At 40.9% G+C, this 21,206-nt stretch overlaps 1 protein-coding gene and 1 non-coding gene across 2 annotated transcripts; one reads left to right on the top strand and one right to left on the bottom strand.

The window, feature by feature from the left end:
* Positions 1–594: 594 nt before the first annotated feature.
* ikbkb (inhibitor of nuclear factor kappa B kinase subunit beta) lies at positions 595–20,971 on the top strand. The gene is made up of 22 exons (XM_058070843.2): positions 595–730; positions 1,334–1,455; positions 3,708–3,802; positions 6,060–6,180; positions 7,043–7,112; positions 8,467–8,555; positions 11,953–12,042; positions 12,121–12,245; positions 13,451–13,558; positions 13,664–13,793; positions 14,234–14,428; positions 14,501–14,615; positions 17,277–17,400; positions 17,478–17,629; positions 17,779–17,840; positions 17,922–18,022; positions 18,160–18,209; positions 18,306–18,405; positions 19,410–19,557; positions 19,651–19,748; positions 19,925–20,018; positions 20,189–20,971. Exons 2-22 carry the CDS (start codon positions 1,351–1,353, stop codon positions 20,246–20,248), a joined length of 2,232 nt encoding a protein of 743 aa, XP_057926826.2. The 5' UTR covers positions 595–730; positions 1,334–1,350; the 3' UTR covers positions 20,249–20,971.
* trnas-aga (transfer RNA serine (anticodon AGA)) lies at positions 19,199–19,280 on the bottom strand. The gene has a single exon. It is a non-coding gene; the product is annotated as a tRNA-Ser (tRNA).
* Positions 20,972–21,206: the final 235 nt, after the last annotated feature.

Here is a 21,206-nt window from a genome sequence, read left to right as displayed (position 1 = left end):
ATGTAAATGTATCATTGTTGGTGCTTTTTGGAGTCTTTTGCAGTGGGCTTTATTGGCAAAATAAATGTTTCCCATTACCTGTAGTAATGAGATCTCTTTTTGTCTGGTTTTTTTAGCTTTTAACCTTGAGCCTTGAGAATTGTACAAAAAAATAAAAAATAACAAAACTGGTGTCACTTTCAGAAAGGATATGCGAAGGAGTGCAATAAACAAAACTAAAAAGTTATTTTTGCAAATAAATCATATGGGACATTAGTCTTCTATTAAACTTTTATTAAATAGTTTTGTATTACAGTGTAATTGTCATAAACCCCATTAAGCAAATAATCAAAAAACAGATAGTTACACAGTCATATTTTTAGGTATTTTTATTTTATAATTATTTTTGTGTACTTTTTAAATGTATTATTTTTATGACTTTTATCTTTCTATTCTTTTGTACAATTATGTGAAATTTTAAATGACCAAAAAATGAACTGCTGTGATGTGTATTTTTGTGTACATTTGTTTATTAATACTGCATATCTAGCACAAGTCACGTGCCATCTACTGTAACTGGAAGCAAGCTGAGACTCCGCCTCTTTGTGGGTGTGGCTATGCAAGTTTACAGGAAATCTCACTATCAGGAAGTGGCAGAACTTTTCGGCGATATTTTCATTTCTCTAACTTAAACCAAAAAAAGAGTGGACTTTTACTCGTAAGAATTTCAGGCGCTCACACCAGTCAGCAGGTAAGCTTGACGTTTCACCGACAATAACTTTGAAAGCTCCAACACTTCAGTGACTCAGTGAGACATGCAATGATTGTACAAACGCATGACAGACGCATGTCGTTTTCTGCCCAAATCAAATGAGGATATATTGTCGTTATCACGGCATAAACAGATTGAACATGACACATTAATGTAAAGTTCATTGTTGTTCACGTTTGCAATGTACACCTCACCGACCAAAACATTAGGTACACCACGTTGAAGAGCATTATCCTTTTATTATCATCATCATCCTACTGCACTGTAAAGTGTTTCTGATATTGTGATTAGAGACTCCAAGAAGCTCTGATCCAGCACCACTGCAAACCACAATAATAAACACATTATGAAAGATTCATCCAAAGATGTATAAAGTAAAGATTAAAGAAGAATAAATCTTGATATTTAGTAATATGTAAAATGCTAATAATGAATGTGATGTCTTGCTGTTCATGTGCGTCCATTTTTGTTAATACTTTGTTACAATAATATTACTTGTAGTGGGATATGCTTCAACCTATAAAGCATTATGTGTGAAAAGCATGTCATGTTTAAAGTTGTAATTTATTTTTTCCACTGCAGGAGCTGCCGGAGAGGTCATGAACCGCGTCCCTCTGCAGCAGCCACAGAGCTGTGGATCCTGGGAGCTGAAGGAGCGTCTGGGGACCGGAGGCTTTGGAAATGTCACCAGATGGCAAAATAAGGTTAACACAGGAACTTTACTGTCTTCTTTCCTGCCAATACATTGTTTTTGTGGCATAAAATACAAACTGGCCACAGCGTTAGGTACACGTGCACAATCATACTATAATAAGCTCCAAGACAAACTGAACAAAGATCATTTATCACATGCAAAATCAATGAGTGAACAGCTACAATCTACTATCTTAAGACTATATATACTATACATTAATGCTATCTTTCTTGCTCTGTAAATAGTTACACATCAGCCCAGGAAACTGTCCTCTTGTAGTGGATCAAAATCTGATGTAATCGCCATAATGACATCACTCCTAGTCACAGGATGGGAGCATTATGGGATGTGCAGTATGGAAGTATGAACACACACACTCAGCCGACCTTCCCCTTCCTTTCTTTATGACTGGGCTTCACTGGCGTTAGTCATTATGAGATGCGTGTGTGTATGTTTAGCATGTTAAACAAGAACTCTTGGTAGTTTAAACAGTTTGTACCGTGTGTAAATATTTAAAACGACATGGTCAGAAATAGGGAGGAAATCGTATGACAGTGCTGCTTATTGTGGTAGAATTTACAGATGAATTCACTTTTGTAACATTAACAAATATTTTATATTGGTACAAATTACATTAAAACATCTGTGGTAGTGTCAGTCAAAACTGAGCATTATTATCATCGCAAAGGCAGAATTTTCAATTCAGCTCCTGTACTTTACATTGAGCAGGGATACCAAATGTTTAGTGTTGAATGTATATAATGGACTTTGCATTTTCAATGCTCATATTCACCCACATATAAGATGGAGATGGGTCAACTTATGCTCAGGGTCTTGACATATACACATGCAAACCAACAGGCGGAGACAAATTACTTCTCAAGTCGGAGCTTTTCTTCCTGTCACTTACACATGCACCAGTGCCCTGGAAAGATGCTTTTCTGACACAGAGATGTGATCAAAAAAAGTTGGTCGTCTTATATTCCGATGAATGCGCTATACCAGGGGTGGGCAAACTACAGCCCGGGGGCCACATGCGGCCCACCAAGCGTTTCAATCCGGCCCGCCAGTTGCTTTCTAAGTATTTCAACTTTTAACATACAAAGTGACAACATGACTTGCAAGTCGGATGTCTTATTTAGTAAAAAAAAACAAAAAACAAAACTGTGATTTGGTCTGATGTTTAAAGTGTTTTAAAGGTTAATTTGTGACTCCAAATTGTCCATAGGTATGAATGTGAGTGTGAATGGTTGTTTGTCTATATGTGTCATAATATTCCATCCATCCATTTTCCCATTATCCTCACGAGGGTTGCAGCGGTGTGCTGGAATGACCCTCGGCCATCTCTGTGTGGAGTTTGCATGTTCTTCCCGTGCATGCGTGGGTTTTCTCCGGGTACTCCGGTTTCCTCCCACGTTCCAAAAACATGCTAGGTTAATTGGCGACTCCAAATTGTCCATAGGCATGAATGTGAGTGTGAATGGTTGTTTGTCTATATGTGCCCTGTGATTGGCTGGCGACCAGTCTAGGGTGTACCCCGCCTCTTGCCCGAAGACAGCTGGGATAGGCTGCAGCACCCCCCCCCCCCACGACCCTCATGAGGATAAGCGGTAGAAAATGAATGAATGAATTAATTAATATTGTAACAAAACTGATTCTTAAATCCAGTACATTTACTTAGTCATGCAATTAATGTGATTGCAATAATAAAATATTCCTGACTCGTAATTAGTAATTTGTCTGAGATGATGTAATGACAGTGAGTGAAGCACAACTCAGTCACATTTAAGTGGCACCACACATCAGGAAGTAAAAAAAAAAAAGGTGTTCAGCCAGCCATGGGTGGAACACTGAGAACCTGAAGGGGGCACTGCTGATGATTAAGCTTCCTTCTTCCCGTATAGATGACAATGCCGCTGGTTATATTAGGATGTAGATCAGGTGACGGGAAGCAGGTCCATGATGACGCTGTGAGAACACGGAATGAGAGATGTCCTCTTGTGTTGCTCATCAGACAGTAAACTACATATAGACTATGTACTTCGACCTCTGCACGACATCATAGTAATTTAATGAGTATATGAGTATAGTATATAAGTATATACATTATTTGTCTGTAATTTATCTGTAACTCATTGTCTTTTCTATTATTAATACCTGAGCCAAATCAGTCAGCCTTTTATTTATACCAACCCATGCTTGTCCTGCCAGTTACCCTTTAGAAACAACATTATTTTCATTTTTAAAAATGTGTTCTTGCAGGATACGGAGGAGCAGATTGCTATTAAACAGTGCCGCCAGGAACTGAGTGAGCGAAACAAGGAGAGATGGTGTCTGGAGATACAGATGATGAAGAGGTCAGTCAGTCATTCTGTGAAAAAGGGGCAGAGTTCATAGTGGAGGCCAACACTGAAAGTTTTTAATCCTTTATTTATATTGATGATTAATGCACTGCAGGCCTGCTTTCTGTTCTCTGTACACATAAGCGCTGCTGTCATCAATATTTCATCATCTCCATTATGATCTGTCCTGATTGACCAGAATATAAGAGAGTATTTTCATTTTATATCCGGTTCAGTTTGCAGTTTGGGGTGTTTCCTGTATGCCAGCAAAATACAGCACTTACAGTATTTTCCTCACTTCTGTTAACAGTTTAGCAGTTATTTATTCAGACTTGGGACTGGCAATGAAGAACTCTACTGGATGGGTGTTGTTGGGGAATCTAGCCTGTGTGTGTGCCAGCGCCATTTCTTAAGGGGTTTTCCTCTTAATTGGTACCATCCACTCTCATTGCTGCATTGCTCAGCACTCCATTTGCCTTTAGAAAGGAAAAACACTTTTTTTGTTGTGACTCACTACTATGCATTCCATGACATGTTTTTGACGTTTTAGTCTTACACCCCCATTTCTATTTTCTCAACACGAAATGTCTATCCCAAAATAGTAAAAATCACACAGGGCATTAAATAACATGTTATTTATGGAAACTCTGTGATTATTTCTGAGAGAATACAGTGTGCCACCTCTGCACTGTGTTCCACGTTGGTGTTCATTTCCTCTTATGACTGTGTTGTGGGCGTGTCTTTAAATTGTTTCTGACTCCAGACACGTATGTGCATGTCAACTCAAACGTGGGTATGCAAGCATTTTTGTTTAACAAGTGCATCGTTCTCAGACAGACATGGTTACGACCACAGACCTCTGATACATCCCCACTCCCACTTGTGGTACAAACACAGTCCAGGCGGCATGTTTGAGGCAGCCTAGTATTATATTTTTACAGCACAAATGTCTACATGCACTTATTCTGACGAAACATGACCTTAATAATGTTTTGGTTCTGCCGTACTCTATGTTTAGCAGTCTATCCGTGCTACACTTTGTAGAAATGTAATGTGTTTTCCATGTGAGGTCATATTCATAGTTGTGCTTGTATTATTATCTTCAGAACACATTCAAATTTGTCCACTAATTTGATCAAATGACCATGCAGACAAATGACTATGACAGGGCTTCAAATAACCTAACTGTGTCTTATTATTGCAGTGTCGCCTGCTCTTGTCGCTGTCACGTCCTGATAACTTGCTCTACAGCATTGTTATTTTGATTGTTATCCTTTGCCTTGCCTGGCCAAAGCAGAAGGGGAGTGTTTCAATTGCTCTCAAGAAGTAAAGTTGGTTGTGTACTGTGCAGTTTCTGTTGTGGAAAGTTGTTAAGAATATTAAAATTATTGATTAGTTTACTTGACATTCAAGTACCGACCACACTTGAATCTGAAGGATTTATCATATCCATCCATCTATTTTCTATGCCGCTTATCCTCATTAGGGTTGCGGGGGTATGCTGGAGCCTATTCCAGCTGACTTTGGGCGAGAGGCGGTGTATACCTGTTCGCCAGCCAATCACAGGGCACATATAGACATACAACCATTCACACTCACATTCATACCTATGGACAATTTGGAGTAGCCAATTAACCTAGCATGTTTTTGGAATGTGGGAGTAAACCGGAGTACCCGGAGAAAATCCACGCACGCACGGACGGGGAGAACATGCAAACTCCACACAGAGATACCCCAGCGGACAATCGACCCAGGTCTTCCCGATCTCCTGACTGTGTGGCCAACACGCACTAAAACTGTACAGTACAATCCTGCAGGATGTGCACTACAAGATCAAATGTCTGTGTCTATGTTCCGTTCATAGACTGTCAATACTAGAGTCAATCTTCTTAGTTATAGAGCATCCTACTATGAATCTCATGCCATCTGCTCTATCATTGTGTCCTGTATTGTTCAAGGCAAGTCCCCACCCCAAGTCAAGGATTCATCCTGTCGAAGGGTGTATTCCACACAATTGCTGCCAAGTACTTACTCATCTGGGATTTGTTGTGTCTCTTTAGTCTCATAATTGTCGAGCCTAGGGGGAAAACCTGCTTAATATGAACTGCTTGGATATAATGGTTGATGCAAAATGAATAGATTTCAGCTTCAGGCGCATAAATCACCTCATTCGGGAATTTCTTGTTAATAATGCATCATTAAAAGATGAGTCATATTAATTTGTGTTTAAATGAGCATACATTAATGAAACACGTCTAAACTCAATACTCAGGTTGGATCACGCTAACGTGGTTGCGGCGAGGGAAGTCCCTGAGGGGATGCAAAAGCTTGTGGCCACCAACGACCTGCCACTGCTGGCGATGGAGTACTGCCAGGGAGGGGATCTGAGAAAGGTACAAATACGACTACAAGTTAATGTGTTGATCGCAGGAGCTACCCTGCTTTGAGCCTGAACTTGCACCATGCTGCTGTATTGACCTGAGTATAAGATATTTTCCAGAGAAAAAAAAAATCTGTAAAAGTAGAGTATTTATATGCCCCCAAGCAAATTACAGTTTTTCTTCCTGTCATTCACACAAATGACTGACCTGGAGAGATACAGCTACAATACAGTGTCTCAAAGGTGAAGCGTGTTAGTAAACAACAGAGGACCAGTTATGATGCTAATTTTAAGATAATAGTCATCATCACAACAGAGACATCATACAACTACAGAGCAGCTTCTTCTTATGATTTCTTTCATTTTGTCTTAAAAACAGACTGTCTTATGTTTGGGGCATACAACATTGGCGCAACCTTATTTAATGGTGTGTTGAGTTTATTTCAGTCAGTAAATTTTGAATGTTTTCCTTTTGAAACCAGTGAGTATTTAGCCTGAGGCCATGCAGATTATTAACACCAGTAAGAACCACAAAGCCATTTTATAAACAGCACAGATGTCCAAATAGAGATCAATTTCAGTCTCATCCTCTCAGTCTGCTTATCGTAAAAAAATGTCAAATAAAACCTTTGGAAAGCAAAATGCTGATCCGTTTCTTCTCTACAAGACCAAAACCAAGATCAACAACTTTAAGTATTGTGTTTGTCTGTTCTAATCTTATAGTACGTCTGATCCATCAGGGACACAATGTACCTAATGGATGGAAAATAGCTGTGTAATGGCGATGAAATGAAGGCATGCTCTAAATCACGAGGAAGACAGTTTCATATGACATGAAGGTCATTATTCTTGACTGTGTCCTCTTCCCTCCGCAGTATCTGAACCTCTTGGAGAACTGCTGTGGAATGCGAGAGGGCTCCGTTTTGATTCTGTTGTGCGACATTTGTGAGTATCGCCCCGTGACTTTTGTCAAAGAGTAACTATTGTTTGATTAATTATGCGTCTGAATGAGCTGGCAGGGTGATCACTTTCCTGTCGTGTCAAACCCAATGGTCCTTGTGGACTGTATTATGATGTCATTGGTGACCCGACAACCGCAGCGCTTAGTCACCATGGCGACAGCTCACGCTTAGGCCGAAGCATACGTCATTATCGACGACTTTGCTCTCTTTCGCAATGTATGCACACCCAGTGCAACATGTGGTGCTGGTCTCCTTATGTATAAACACCTTTTGACAGAACGCACATGTGCTGTGGGTCATTTAGTATAGAAAAGGCTTTTCCTGTTACACGCTGATATGTGTTTCCTGATAGTTGACTGACCCCCTTTCATCTTTTCTTCATAATGCTACACGTTCTTTGACATACTTTCATGCTTTGTGACATTTGATAGACAAACGCTTTCTCAGATCTTGCCGACAGAGGGCAATTTCCAAACAGCTGCAACCTCTTCGATCATCGTTAGCTAGCCGGGAGGGGGCTGTCAAATAGGCCAGGAATACTATTAACTAAATGATAAAGTGTAAAAATAAGTCTTGAGTGAATGTGAGGAGTGTACATACTGTACAAGATTATGGTTGACGCCCATCATTCCATGTAGACCCAGAACTTCTTGGAATGTTCCCCCATTAATGAACCAGACTCATGCTTGAAAGCTAAAGAGCACTTTCATCTTACAGCATGACAATGACCCTTAGTATATACCCAGATATATGTATTATTTCAATGTTTCCCTGATAGGTATGAATGTGAGTGCGAGTGAATGTGAGTACCCCACCTCTCTCCCAAAGTCAGCTTGGATAAGCTCCAGCATACCCCCACAATCCTCGTGAGTATAAGTGGCATAGGAAGTGGATGGATGGATGTTTTTGCCCGCCTCCATCTGCAAGATGTTTTTCTAACATAAAAACACTATTTGTATATGTTTACATGTATGCTAAACCAATCAGTGGTACCATAACTGTCAAACATCAGAAACCTGAAGAAACCCACTGAGGGGTAATCCACAATACAATGAAAAAATACTAAATCAACAGCCATCGAAAAGTTACCCATGAATATCACACTGCACTGTGATGTTAAGAAGACGGTAAATGAAGTAAATCAGTGGGCATGTGCTGTGATGTCATATAAAGTAGAAAAGGCAGAAACGTGTTGCTACGGAGTTGGACAAAAAGCCAATTCATGCTCATAGTGTGTAATCAATTCTCAGAAACGTGATTCTCTGGAGGTTCCTGTCATGAAAGTTGTATTAGGCCAATTTTAAACCGCTCACATCCTTGTTTTTCCTTCTTCTCAGCCTCAGCGCTGACCTACCTCCACAAGAAGCGGATAATCCACAGAGATCTGAAACCTGAAAACATTGTCCTGCAACAGGGAGAGAAGCGGGTGAGTTGAAACTCTCCCCATGACAAGTATGCACAAACCACAAAAATGAGGTTGGGAGAGGACAAGATTTCAACTGTGCCTCAGTATTACTTTACGACGGAAAACCGAATCCCTCAATTTATCCCTGCATTTATAAAGTTCTTGTTGAGTTTACTCTTAACTTCCTGTCTGGGCCTCTTTTTTTACAAGGTTACATAACAATCCATCATAGTCATCTCATCTGGTGCAGTGTTATCTAACAAACATATGAGAATTTATTATTTTTGAGACATTGTAGATAATTTAGTAATTTTGATAAGTTGTTCTTTTTGTAGCGGCACAGCGGTCTAGTGGTTAACACGCAGACCTCACAGCTAGGAGACCAGGGTTCAATTCCACCCTGGTACTCCGGTTTCCTCCCACATTCCAAAAACATGCTAGGTTAATTGGCGACTCCAAATTGTCCATAGTTATGAATGTGAGTGTGAATGGTTGTTTGTCTATATGTGCCCTGTGATTGGCCGGTGACCAGTCCAGGGTGTACCCCGCCTCTCGCCAAAGACAGCTGGGATAGGCTCCAGCACCCCTGCGACCCTCGTGAGGATAAGCGGTAGAAAATGAATGAATGTTCTTTTTGTTTAAGCACAATTAATTTGAACCAAATGAACCATGATTTCTTTCCTGTTAATGGAGAGGTCAGGATACAGTGCATCCGGAAAGTATTCACAGCGCTTCACTTTTTCTACATTTTGTCATGTTACAGCCTCATTCCAAACTGAATTAAATTAATCTCTTACCTCAAAATTCTACACAAAATACTGCATTATGACAATGTGAAAAAAGTTTTTTTTGACATGTTTTGAATTTATTAAAAATAGAAAACAAAAAAAATCACATTTACATAAGTATTCACAGCCTTTGCCATGAAGCTCAAAATTGAGCTCAGGTGCATCTTTTTTCCACTGATCATCCTTGAGATCTTTCTACAGCTTAATTGGAGTCCTCCTGCAGTAAATTCAGTTGATTGGACATGATTTGGAAATATAATAACTGTCTATATAAGGTCCCACAGTTGACTGTGCATGTCAGAGCACAAACACCAAGCATGAAGTCAAAAGAACTGTCTGTAGACCTGCGAGACAGGATTGTCTTGAGGCACAAATCTGGGGAAGGATACAGAAACATTTCTGCTGCTTTGAAGGTCCCAATGAGCACAGTGGCCTCCATTATTCGTAAATGGAAGACGTTTGGAACCACCAGGACTCTTCCTAGAGCTGGCCGGCCTTCTAAACTGAGCGATCGGGGAAGAAGGACCTTAGTCAGGGAGGTGACCAAGGCCCCGATGGTCACTCTGTCAGAGCTCCAGCGTTCCTCTGTGGAGAGAGGAGAGCCTTCCAGAATGACAACCATCTCTGCAGCAATCCACCAATCAGGCCTGTATGGTAGAGTGGCCAGACGAAAGCCATCAGACCAGAGAATTTTGTTTCTCATGGTCTGAGAGTCATTCAGGTGCTTTTTGGCAAATTCCAGACGGGCTGCCATGTTCCTTTTACTAAGGAGTGGCTTTCGTCTGGCCACTCTACCATACAGGCCTGATTGGTGGATTGCTGCAGATATGGTTGTCCTTGTGGAAGGCTCTCCTCTCTCCACAGAGGAACGCTGGAGCTCTGACAGAGTGACCATCGGGGCCTTGGTCACCTCCCTGACTAAGGCCCTTCTTCCCCGATCGCTCAGTTTAGAAGGCCGGCCAGCTCTAGGAAGAGTGCTGGTGGTTCCAAACATCTTCCATTTACGAATAATGGAGGCCACTGTGCTCATTGGGACCTTCAAAGCAGCAGAAATTTTTCTGTATCCTTCCCCAGATTTGTGCCTCAAGACAATCCTGTCTCGCAGGTCTACAGACAGTTCTTTTGACTTCATGCTTGGTGTTTGTGCTCTGACATGCACAGTCAACTGTGGGACCTTATATAGACAGTTATTATATTTCCAAATCATGTCCAATCAACTGAATTTACTGCAGGTGGACTCCAATTAAGCTGTAGAAAGATCTCAAGGATGATCAGTGGAAAAAAGATGCACCTGAGCTCAATTTTGAGCTTCATGGCAAAGGCTGTGAATACTTATGTAAATGTGATTTTTTTGTTTTCTATTTTTAATAAATTCAAAACATGTCAAAAAAAACTTTTTTCACATTGTCATAATGGAGTATTTTGTGTAGAATTTTGAGGTAAGAGATTAATTTAATACAGTTTGGAATGAGGCTGTAACATGACAAAATGTAGAAAAAGTGAAGCGCTGTGAATACTTTCCGGATCCACTGTATTTGAGGGGACAAAAGGGAAAGGGACACAGGTGAAGGATGTTGGGGAAATGTGTGAGTAATGACATGAGAGGGAAGAGACAGGAAGGAGAAAAGACACTACAGGAAGGAACATAACCAAAATAAAACTGTTATAAGAGACATAACATCTAAGTAACAAAACCACATCTTACAATGGACAAATTTTTAGTAAAAAAGTAATTGTTAATTTGGTGGACTATAAAAGCAATTTCTGATTGTTACAATCAGTGGGTATTTTCCTATTATCTCTTTTGGCAGCAACATCATTTGAAGTATCATGAGCAGTCAGCATCGAGCATCTCTATCTACCTCTCCATGCACTTTAAAATGTTGGATGCGCCACTCAGTGTGGTTTATTTTAACTTACATCATTTGTAGTTTTTGTTTGCATTTGCAGAAAAATTTCAACAGTTAAAAGCTTCAAGCTTAGGTCATGAATGCAGAGTTATAGAACATTTCACAATGTACCTGAATTGTTTTGTGACTCGGTTGTGTGCTTGTCCAGTCCTATATGTTAAAATAGGGCTGCACGGCGTACGAGTGGTTAGCGCACAGGCCTCACAGCTAGGAGACCCGAGTTCAACTCCACCCTCTGCCATCTCTGTGTGGAGTTTGCATGTTCTCCCCATGCATGCGTGGATTTTCTCCGGGTACTCCGGTTTCCTCCCACATTCCAAAAACATGCTCAGTTAATTGGCGACTCCAAATTGTCCATAGGTATGAATGTGAGTGTGAATGGTTGTTTGTCTATATGTGCCCTGTGATTGGCTGGCAACCAGTCCAGAGTGTACCCCGCCTCTCGCCCGAAGACAGCTGGAATAGGCTCCAGCACCCCGGCGACCCTCATGAGGAATGAATAATGTTAAAATATTGTCTCATCTCATGAACTGAGTACATCGCGACACCCCTAGTATTAACGGAAGCGAACCCGTTTGCCCCTTATCGCTATTACAACATTGCTTTTATTGTTGCTGCGTTATCCAATACACTTTTTACGCAAAGGGGAGATGTGTTTTTATTTCACTCATTTATAGTATATGTATTTAAAACTTAAACCCACTTTTTCTTCCACTTCAGTTGATCCACAAGATCATCGACCTAGGCTATGCAAAGGAGCTGGACCAGAACAGTCTTTGCACCTCCTTTGTGGGAACGCTACAATACTTGGTAAGTCAGACACCCAATGCCACATAACAACATGGTCTTGTCTTGATGACTTCCTCCACTGCGTTTCCTATCGTTCAGGCTCCAGAGCTCATCGAGAGGCAGAAGTACACGCTCACTGTGGACTACTGGAGCTTCGGGACGTTGGTGTTTGAATGCATTACAGGATTTCGCCCCTTTTTGCCAACCTGGCAACCTGTTCTCTGGTAGTGTCACCTTTCTTTCATGTTTCATAATCAGTGTTGGGCATGTTACTTTAAAAAAAGTAGTTAGTTATAGTTATTAGTTACCTCTGCAAAAAAGTAACTGAGTTACTCCACTACAAAAGTAACTAGTAACTAGTAAAAGTAACTATTGCATTATTCGCCCCTACTACCCCCGCCCACACACACACAGCAAAGACGGGACAAAGTTTGTCAGGGACATAATGTACATTTGACGTATACATTTTACCTTTTACCTCAACGAGGTTAAAGTAGTCTGTACTACCATTTGGCAAACGCTGTCTTCTCATTAGAGTCCTCCTCACTCGCCATCTCTCGCTATGCTGTTATGCTATCTTTGGACGTGCTCTAAATACCCGCCTACCCAAGTTCTCTGATTGGCTGAAGACACAATTTTACTAAACCTTAGCCAATCCTCATTGCTTATGTGCTCTAAACACCCACCCACTCAAGTTCTCTGATTGGCTGAAGACACAATTTTACTACACCTTAGCCAATCCTCATTGCTTATGTGTTCTAAACACCCACCCACTCAATTTCTCTGATTGACTGAAGACGCAATCTTACTAAACCTACTAAAGCCAATCCTCATTGCTTATGTGGTTATCCCACCCCCTCTCTTGTCACACTCCCACACTCTCACTGCGCTGCAGATTAGTTATGAAGTCGGTGATATATTTTTAGGCGCCTTCAATAATGTGCAGTAACGCGGTGTCGAAAATGGTAACGGCATTATGCTGACAGTAAAAGTAATTTGTTAGATTACCCGTTACTGAAAAAAGTAACAGCACTAGTAACACCGTTTATTTAAACGCCATTATTCCCAACATTGTTCATAATACTGTAACACTTTTTCCCCTTCCTTCACAAATCAAGGTGTTGCATGATTATTGTTATTCTTCAGTTTTTGTAACCTTCACCCCAGTTACGTGACTACTTTTAACTCACATAAATAAACAGAAGTGGCTAACATGAATAATTGCAGGATATGTGGGTTGTGCCAACATCAATAACTTTTGTACTTCAGTGTTATAAAACCTAAGGGCAGTTTGGGTTGCAAAAAGGAAGAAATATCCTCCCGTTTCAGTGTCAAGTGAAGTTGAATTTTCTGCTTGATGTACATATTTATGACACATCTCTTGTATTGTGCCTACATTTTTAACCAATGCTTTACTTCTCTTTTTTAGGCACAATAAACTACGAATGAAGCAAGACAGTGACATTGTAGTCTATGAGGACCTCTCTGCTGTGGTCCGCTTCTCCAAACATCTTCCTCAGCCCAACACCCTCAACAGGTGACACATGTCAAATATAGTAAGGCTGCCTTAAGTAGGGGAGATATGGTATCAGACCTTTTTATGGTGTGTGTGTGTGTGCGTGCGTGTGTATGTGTGTCATAGTCTTTTAGCAGAGAAGCTGGAGAGGTGGCTGCGGCTGATGCTCAAGTGGTCTCCGGAAGAAAGGGGCAAAGATCCTGAAGCCACACCCAGCAACTGTTTCTCCCAGCTGGATCTTATTCTGCAGCTCAAAGTGAGATTTACTCAGGGTTTTTTTGCACCCCTTCTATGTATGTGTTATTGCGTATTATATGCATTATTACCATATAGATCCAACTATAAGACAAGCCTGAATATAATAGGACCCCTTTTTTTTCAACACCCGTTTTTCAAGAAAATATATTTCAAAACAAAATCAGTATTTCTCCAGCTCACAGGTACAGTATATGTGAGTGACAGGAAGAAAATCTCTGTCACACCTCAGAAAATGTATGTTTCTTTTTTGTAATTAATGTAGGGTTTTTTCTGTGATTTAAAAAAATGGTAAAAATGTATATTACCAAGTTTAAAATGTTTTTTATGCTTTATTTTTGTCAAGCTCCTGCACCTCACCTCTCCTCATGCCTTATGGTGCTCAGACGTTGAAAACCACTGTCCTAAATTGCTGACTCACATCTTGTCGTTCCCTCTTAGCTGGTTCACGTTTTGAACATGACGACTGCGAAGATCTTGACATATTCCATCTCCAGTGACGACTCGGTGGCCGACCTGCAGAGGAGGATAGAAGAGGACACAGGCATCCCTGCAGCCAAGCAGGAGCTGCTGCTAGAGGCTGGTTTAGCTTTGGAGCCCCAAGGGTTGGCCACGCAATGTGCCATCGATTACAGCGTAAGAATAACATCCCATAGCACAAGATGCTTTATTTACAGAATATTTGACAGCACTGTGTTGCCCCTGCAGGAGATAGATGGCCGACGGACAGACTTACCTCTCGTCTTCCTGTTTGATCGCTCCTCTTGTAGTTACGAGCCACCATTGACGCCTCGCACCCTCCCCGAAAACATCTGCTTTGTCCGTGAGTGTGCTTTCCTCTTCTTTTGTGACAAAATATTACAGTATATTTCTCTGTGTCTTAACTATTGCAAATGTGATTTTCACCTGCATAATCTACCAATAATTTATTGTTGTACGTTTGTACGTTTCAAGATTTTTTGCAAAAATGCACACTTATTTATAACACTATGGTGGTTTAAAAAAACATAATAAATGATAGTTGATTTCTGATTACTTATAGCCTCTTATTAGTCAAAAATATGCATATTTAAGCAAAACGTTACATATTAAGAACTTTTGAGCATAAAAATAGCTGTATCATGTAGTAAGTAATACAAATAGAAGGCATTCAAAGATGTTGATGAAATGTAGTATTCTACACCAGTCACTAGATGTCACTAGTAACTCAAATACTAGACTTGGTCACCAACAGGCTTTTATTGCAGGTTTGTGGGATTTCTCCGAGTACTCCACATTCCAAAACAGGCATGTTAGGTTAATTGGCGATAGGTATGAATAGGTATGAATGTGAATGTGAATGGTTGCTTGTTTTTATGTGCCCTACGATTGGTTGGCAACCAGTGCAGGGTGTGTACCCCACCTCTCACCCGAAGACAACTGGGATAGGCTCCAGCATCGTAGAAAATCGATGGATGGGTGGATTTTGCTTCTTTTCTATGTAATTTTTTCATAGAGTTACAGTATATACAGTGAAGAAAATAAGTATTTGAACACCCTGCTATTTTGCTATTTCTCCCACTTAGAAATCATGGAGGGGTCTGAAATTTTCATCGTAGGTGCATGTCCACTGTGAGAGAGATAAACTAAAAAGAAAAATCCAGAAATCACAATGCATGATTTTTTAACAATTTATTTGTGTGATACAGCTGCAAATAAGTATTTGAACACCTGAGAAAATGAATGTTAATATTTGGTACAGTAGCCTTTGTTTGCTATTACAGAGGTCAAACGTTTCCTGTAGTTTTTCACCAGGTTTGCACACACTGCAGGAGGGATCTTGGCCCACTCCTCCACACAGATCTTCTCTAGATCAGTCAGGTTTCTGGGCTGTCGCTGAGAAACACGGAGTTTGAGCTCCCTCCAAAGATTTTCGATTGGGTTCAGGTCTGGAGACTGGCTGGGCCATGCTAGAACCTTGATATGCTTCTTACGGAGCCACTCCTTGGTTTTCCTGGCTGTGTGCTTCGGGTTGTTGTCGTGTTGGAAGACCCAGCCACGACCCATCTTCAATGCTCTGACAGAGGGAAGGAGGTTGTTCCCCAAAATCTCACAATACACGGCCCCAGTCATCCTCTCTTTAATGCAGTGCACTCGTCCTGTCCCATGTGCAGAAAAACACCCCCAAAGCATGATGCTACCACCCCCATGCTTCACAGTAGGGATGGTGTTCTTCGGATTGTACTCTTCATTCTTCTTCCTCCAAACACGCTTATTGGAATTATGACCAAAAAGTTCTATTTTGGTCTCATCTGACCATAAAACTTTCTCCCATGACTCCTCTGTATCATCCAAATGGTCATATGCAAACTTAAGACGGGCCTTGACATGTGCTGGTTTAAGCAGGGGAACCTTTCGTGCCATGCATGATTTCACATCATGACGTCTTAGTGTATTACCTACAGTAACCTTGGAAACGGTGGTCCCAGCTCTTTTCAGGTCATTGACCAAGTCCTGTCGTGTAGTTCTGGGCTGATTCCTCACCTTTCTTAGAATCATTGAGACCCCACGAGGTGATATCTTGCATGGGGCTCCACTCCGATTGAGATTGACCGTCATGTTTAGCTTCTTCCATTTTCTAATGATAGCTCCAACAGTGGACCTTTTTTCACCAAGCTGCTTGGTAATTGCTCCGTAGCCCTTTCCAGCCTTGTGGAGGTGTACAATTTTGTCTCTGGTGTCTTTGGACAGCTCTTTGGTCTTCGCCATGTTACAAGTTAAAGTCTTACTGATTGTATGGGGTGGACAGGTGTCTTTATGCAGCTAACGACCTCAAACAGGTGCATCTGATTCAGGATGATACATGGAGTGCAGGTGGACTTCTAATGGGCAGACTAACAGGTCTTTCAGGGTCAGAATTCTAGATGATACACAGGTGTTCAAATACTTATTTGCAGCTGTATCACACAAATAAATTGTTAAAAAATCATGCATTGTGATTTCTGGATTTTTCTTTTTAGTTTATCTCTCTCACAGTGGACATGCACCTACGATGAAAATTTCAGACCCCTCCATGATTTCTAAGTGGGAGAAATAGCAAAATAGCAGGGTGTTCAAATACTTATTTTATTATATGTTTTAAATAAGTATGCACAGAAATGGGGGTCATCTCTGCATTAACGTAATAAGAAAATTACTTTTGTGAGGAATAAAAATATTTTTAAGTTCTACAGATGTACTACTTGTAGTTGTGAGTATTCTTTTTACCACATTCACACAACTTTTTAATGTATGTTACTGTATTTATTACAGCATTTCATGTATATCGTCTTTTTAAATTAATTTAAATATGTATTATTCCGGCAGTTTTAGTCCTCCATTCTTAAAACACAAATGCAAACATTGTATACCTTTTAAATGTGTTGGAATGTATGTGCCTTAACCTATGTCCACATGAGCTATTTGAATGAATAAAATGATCATTATATCTCTTCTTATTGACCAGAAAATGACCCCAAGCACGTTCTGGCTTACAGCCATCTGAGGAGGACTTGTGGCCAGGCGTGGCACACCATCCGCTCCCTGAAGGAGGACTGGCAAAGGCTGCAGCAGGGACAGAAAGCTGCTATGTAGGAAAGACACACACAGACACACGTAAAGCACACACATGCCTGAACTGTTTGCTTTTTGTTTGTTTTTCTTCCAGCATGAGCTTGCTGAGACACAACTCATCACTATCTAAGCAAAAGAATGAGATGGTGTCCATGCACCAGAGACTCATGGCTAAGCTGGACTTCTTCACCACCAGCCTTCACATAGACATGGACAAGTACCAGGAACAGACCGCCACTGGGATTGGTAGGCTTTTCATTCGGCAACAACAATGTACTGTATCAATAAAAGATAAAAGGAGTAATACAGTGGGATACAGTATTGTCCTCGACAATCATGCATAGTACATCATTCTGTCCAACTCTGTGATTTTAAAGCAAAGTGTATATGTCTAGCTTCCGAGAAACTGTTGGGAGTGTGGAGGGAGATGGAGCAGACTGCTGTTAGCTGTGGTCAGGTACAAAGTGTTTATGTCTCTGTGTGTGTCATGTGCATTCTCACTTGCTCTTAAAATGACTGCTGGTACGCATGCCTGCAGCCCAAAGTGAGTGAACTGGAGGATGAGATGATGCACCTACAGCAAGACATTCTGGACGTTCAGCGCCAGCCGTGGAGGAGCGGGGAAGCGTTGGACACACTGTGAGACACTTGCAAAGAATCAGGCATAATCAGGGGTCCCACGGGCACTTCCACTTTTAAAAAACGCTTGAATGTTTTACATAACTGGGAGGTTTTGGGTTCTTCAACATCCTGAAATGATCCCTATCTGTTTTTAGTGAGGGAAAGGCCTTGGAGCTGCTGCGCAAACTCAGAGAGAAACCTAAAGGTTTGTATTATTCATGTGTTTTACATATTTTAATTTTACATCATTTGTACTGTTGTTCTCTGCATAAGACTTTTAATTTTTTTTTTCTGGTTGTAGACCAGCGGTGTTCAGGTGACGGCCAGGAGGTAGTGCGCCTGGTGGTTCAGGCAGTGCAATTCTACGAGAGGAAGCTCAGAGACTTCTACACACATCTTAGGTATCCAAACACATCACACACTGCTTTGATATGGATCCAGTATGATTAAACAAGGAGCTTTTAAGCATTTGGAAAACATGAATGAGTCGTTAATGTGATGAATCTGTGTGAGTATCACATGGCATACAGTACTAGTAAAAAGTGACACACTTCCTCATGCTATTGAATGAGAAAACGTTTGACTGGTAGTGTATATTGGTTTATAGTCTAAAATGTCTTCTATAGAACTAATTCTATAGAGCTAGATCTACTTGCATGTTTTACTGAATTTTGTGCTGCAGCTGTGTCGATCACAGTCAAGTGGAGTTGTCCTCGTTAGTCAGTCCTTATCTCCTGTGTGGTGTGTTGTCGTGGCCGAGTGGATGGACTAGAAATCCATTGGGGTCCCCCCGCGCAGGTTCGAATCCTGCCGACAACGCTGTCCTTTTGAACAGCATCTGAAATGTTGAGTGAAAACTATGGAACCTGTGTTGTTAGTGCTGGTTTATTTCAGGTTTGTACTTCCCCTGCAGGGCGCGTGGCAGCTTTGACAGAGCTTTGACAGCTGTGTAAATAACGTCATCATAACATACTTACAAAGTAACGTCTTATTAAAATAATAAATTGCATGCCGAACCAAACCTCATGGGCATTTATTGTGAGAACTAAGCCAAAGCCAGACAGTTTAATTACACAATCCTTTTTTCTGTATTTCACTTGGTCATGGTCATTATACACACTTCACCTGCAGTGGTAGCGCAGACCAAATTCAAATTCTCACCATTGATTTTCATCTGTTACTGCAAAAAGCTGCCGTTATCGACAGGATTCGAACCTGTGCGGGGAGACCCCAATGGATTTCTAGTCCATCGCCTTAACCACTCGGCCACGATAACATGTTTTTCAGAGATAGTCGTTAATACAGTTCAGCAGTGAACACAAGACCTCCAGGTCTTACCACAATAAAAAAGACAAAGGGCAAGACAATAACATGCCTTTTGTTTTGTTTTTTGGTGTTATTGCAGTAAGACAGGCGTTTGTCGCCAGCGTGTGATGGAGCTGCTGCCCAAGGTGGAAGGTGTGGTGATGAAGATGGCTGAGAGCGAACAAGTCCTGATGGGTCTGCAAGAGAAGCGACAAAGGGAGCTCTGGAACCTCCTCAAAGTGGCATGTGTAAGGAAACAAACATTTTTATCCCTCATATCATTAACAACATCATAGTGATTGATTGTTAGTGAATAAATTGCTTTCGCTTACATCTTGTAGAGTAAAGTTCGGAGCCCTGTAAGTGGGAGCCCTGATGGATCTCAAACGCCCTCTTCAGTGCCACCCCTAATGACCCCTCGACACAGTTTACAGCAGTTGTGAGTACACAAACATCACTATACCTTCATCTGCTGGATCTTGTGAATCATGCCCACTGTAAGGGTTAACCATGATATAATCATAGTTATCTAGATCTGCACCATAATGCAACTGGCCCAATTACATTTGTGAAAACTACTTTTTGTGTTAACAATTTTCTCTTTGGACGTGTCAGGGATGAGTCTCTGGTGGAGGAGAGCAAGAATTTTGAGAGTCGACTGCAGAGTTTGCTGCATGATACCATCCAGGAGTCGGAGAGCAGTATGGAGGTAAGATGGTCGTTGTTTGAAAGATGTTATCATTAATGCTTCAACTAACGCCTCTATTCAAATAACCTCAAAGTCCCTTCTGTGAATGAGCTACAAAATTCACAAATAACATCCTGTCTCCCATTATCGCCTGCTTTCAATTAACGCCCCATTCTGTCTGTCTGTCTCAGATGTTAAGGGAGTGGACGTGGCTGCATGGAAGCCAACGTTTCTCCAGCGACCTCTCCTAGATGTGGACGTCCTCTGCTGCCTCCGAGTGGCTGTGAGCACAAACTACACAACAGAAGGGAAAATAAGGCCCACATTTTGCGACTTATTTAATGCAGTGACATTTGTTGCATTCATTTGTTGTTTTATATAAAAGTTGAACACACTTCGACGCCCCAGGTCAAGGGTGTGAAATTCTTCACAAGGCAGCTTATCATCCTTTTTACAAGTAAGATCTGATTGAATTCAGAATGTACGATAATCCGTTACTGGTCACTGGTGACTTTATAAGTAAGTAATGGAAGAATAAGTCATTTGTTTTACTACAGACATTTTTAGGTAACATTTTCCCATTCTTAACTGTCATAAAGTGTAGAGTAAAGTTAGATGTGGTCAACTAAAATAAGCATCTGCTCAGGGAGAACTTTTTTGTAAGATTTGTAAAGATTTACTTGTGTCAAGGCAATAGTAGCCATTTTATTATATATTCACATAGAATCATACAATAGAAATTAAACAGGATGTAACTTAGGGGTAGTCAGTGTACAACTCTCCTCTGTAAACGAGAGGACACACGAGAGAACCATTACTCCCCATTGCCGGCAGCATTCATGCTGCCCAAAACCATGGTGCTGTTGCCAATAATGGCTGTGTGTTGGCTCATTTTCAGTGTAAGGTAACGCTATACTGCTATACAAGTTGTACACTGACTAATGACAGTGACACTGATTAATGTCATGTATTATTTTAGAGTGACAGTGACAGTGATTGACAGTGTTGAATGACAGTGATTTATGAATGTCATGTTTCCATATCAAGTGTTTTGAGGACACAAAAACAAATGTTCACCACTTTTATTCCACTGATTCAATAAAATCAGTTGAGAAAAGCATTGACTAACATTCCTACACAAGCATAACAAGTGAAATGTTTCTGAACACAACAGGACAACAGCCAAAAAAAATAGACCTTTCTGGCAAG

This window comes from Doryrhamphus excisus, linkage group LG3, assembly GCF_037039965.1.
Source record: "Doryrhamphus excisus strain RoL-2023G ecotype Guam linkage group LG3, RoL_Dexc_Guam_v1.1, whole genome shotgun sequence".
NCBI lineage: Eukaryota > Metazoa > Chordata > Actinopteri > Syngnathiformes > Syngnathidae > Doryrhamphus > Doryrhamphus excisus.
The sequence above is the reverse complement of the archived record's forward strand: the minus strand, read 5'-3'. Positions and strand labels throughout refer to the sequence as shown.

Bases quoted from the DNA above. Each gene is read 5' to 3' on its own strand.
- ikbkb (XM_058070843.2), top strand. From the start codon at position 1,351: ATGAACCGCGTCCCTCTGCAGCAGCCACAGAGCTGTGGATCCTGGGAG. The intron at 17,401-17,477 runs GTAGGAAAGACA...TTTTTCTTCCAG, and splicing joins CAGGGACAGAAAGCTGCTAT to CATGAGCTTGCTGAGACACA. The intron at 19,558-19,650 runs GTAAGGAAACAA...TACATCTTGTAG, and splicing joins ACCTCCTCAAAGTGGCATGT to AGTAAAGTTCGGAGCCCTGT.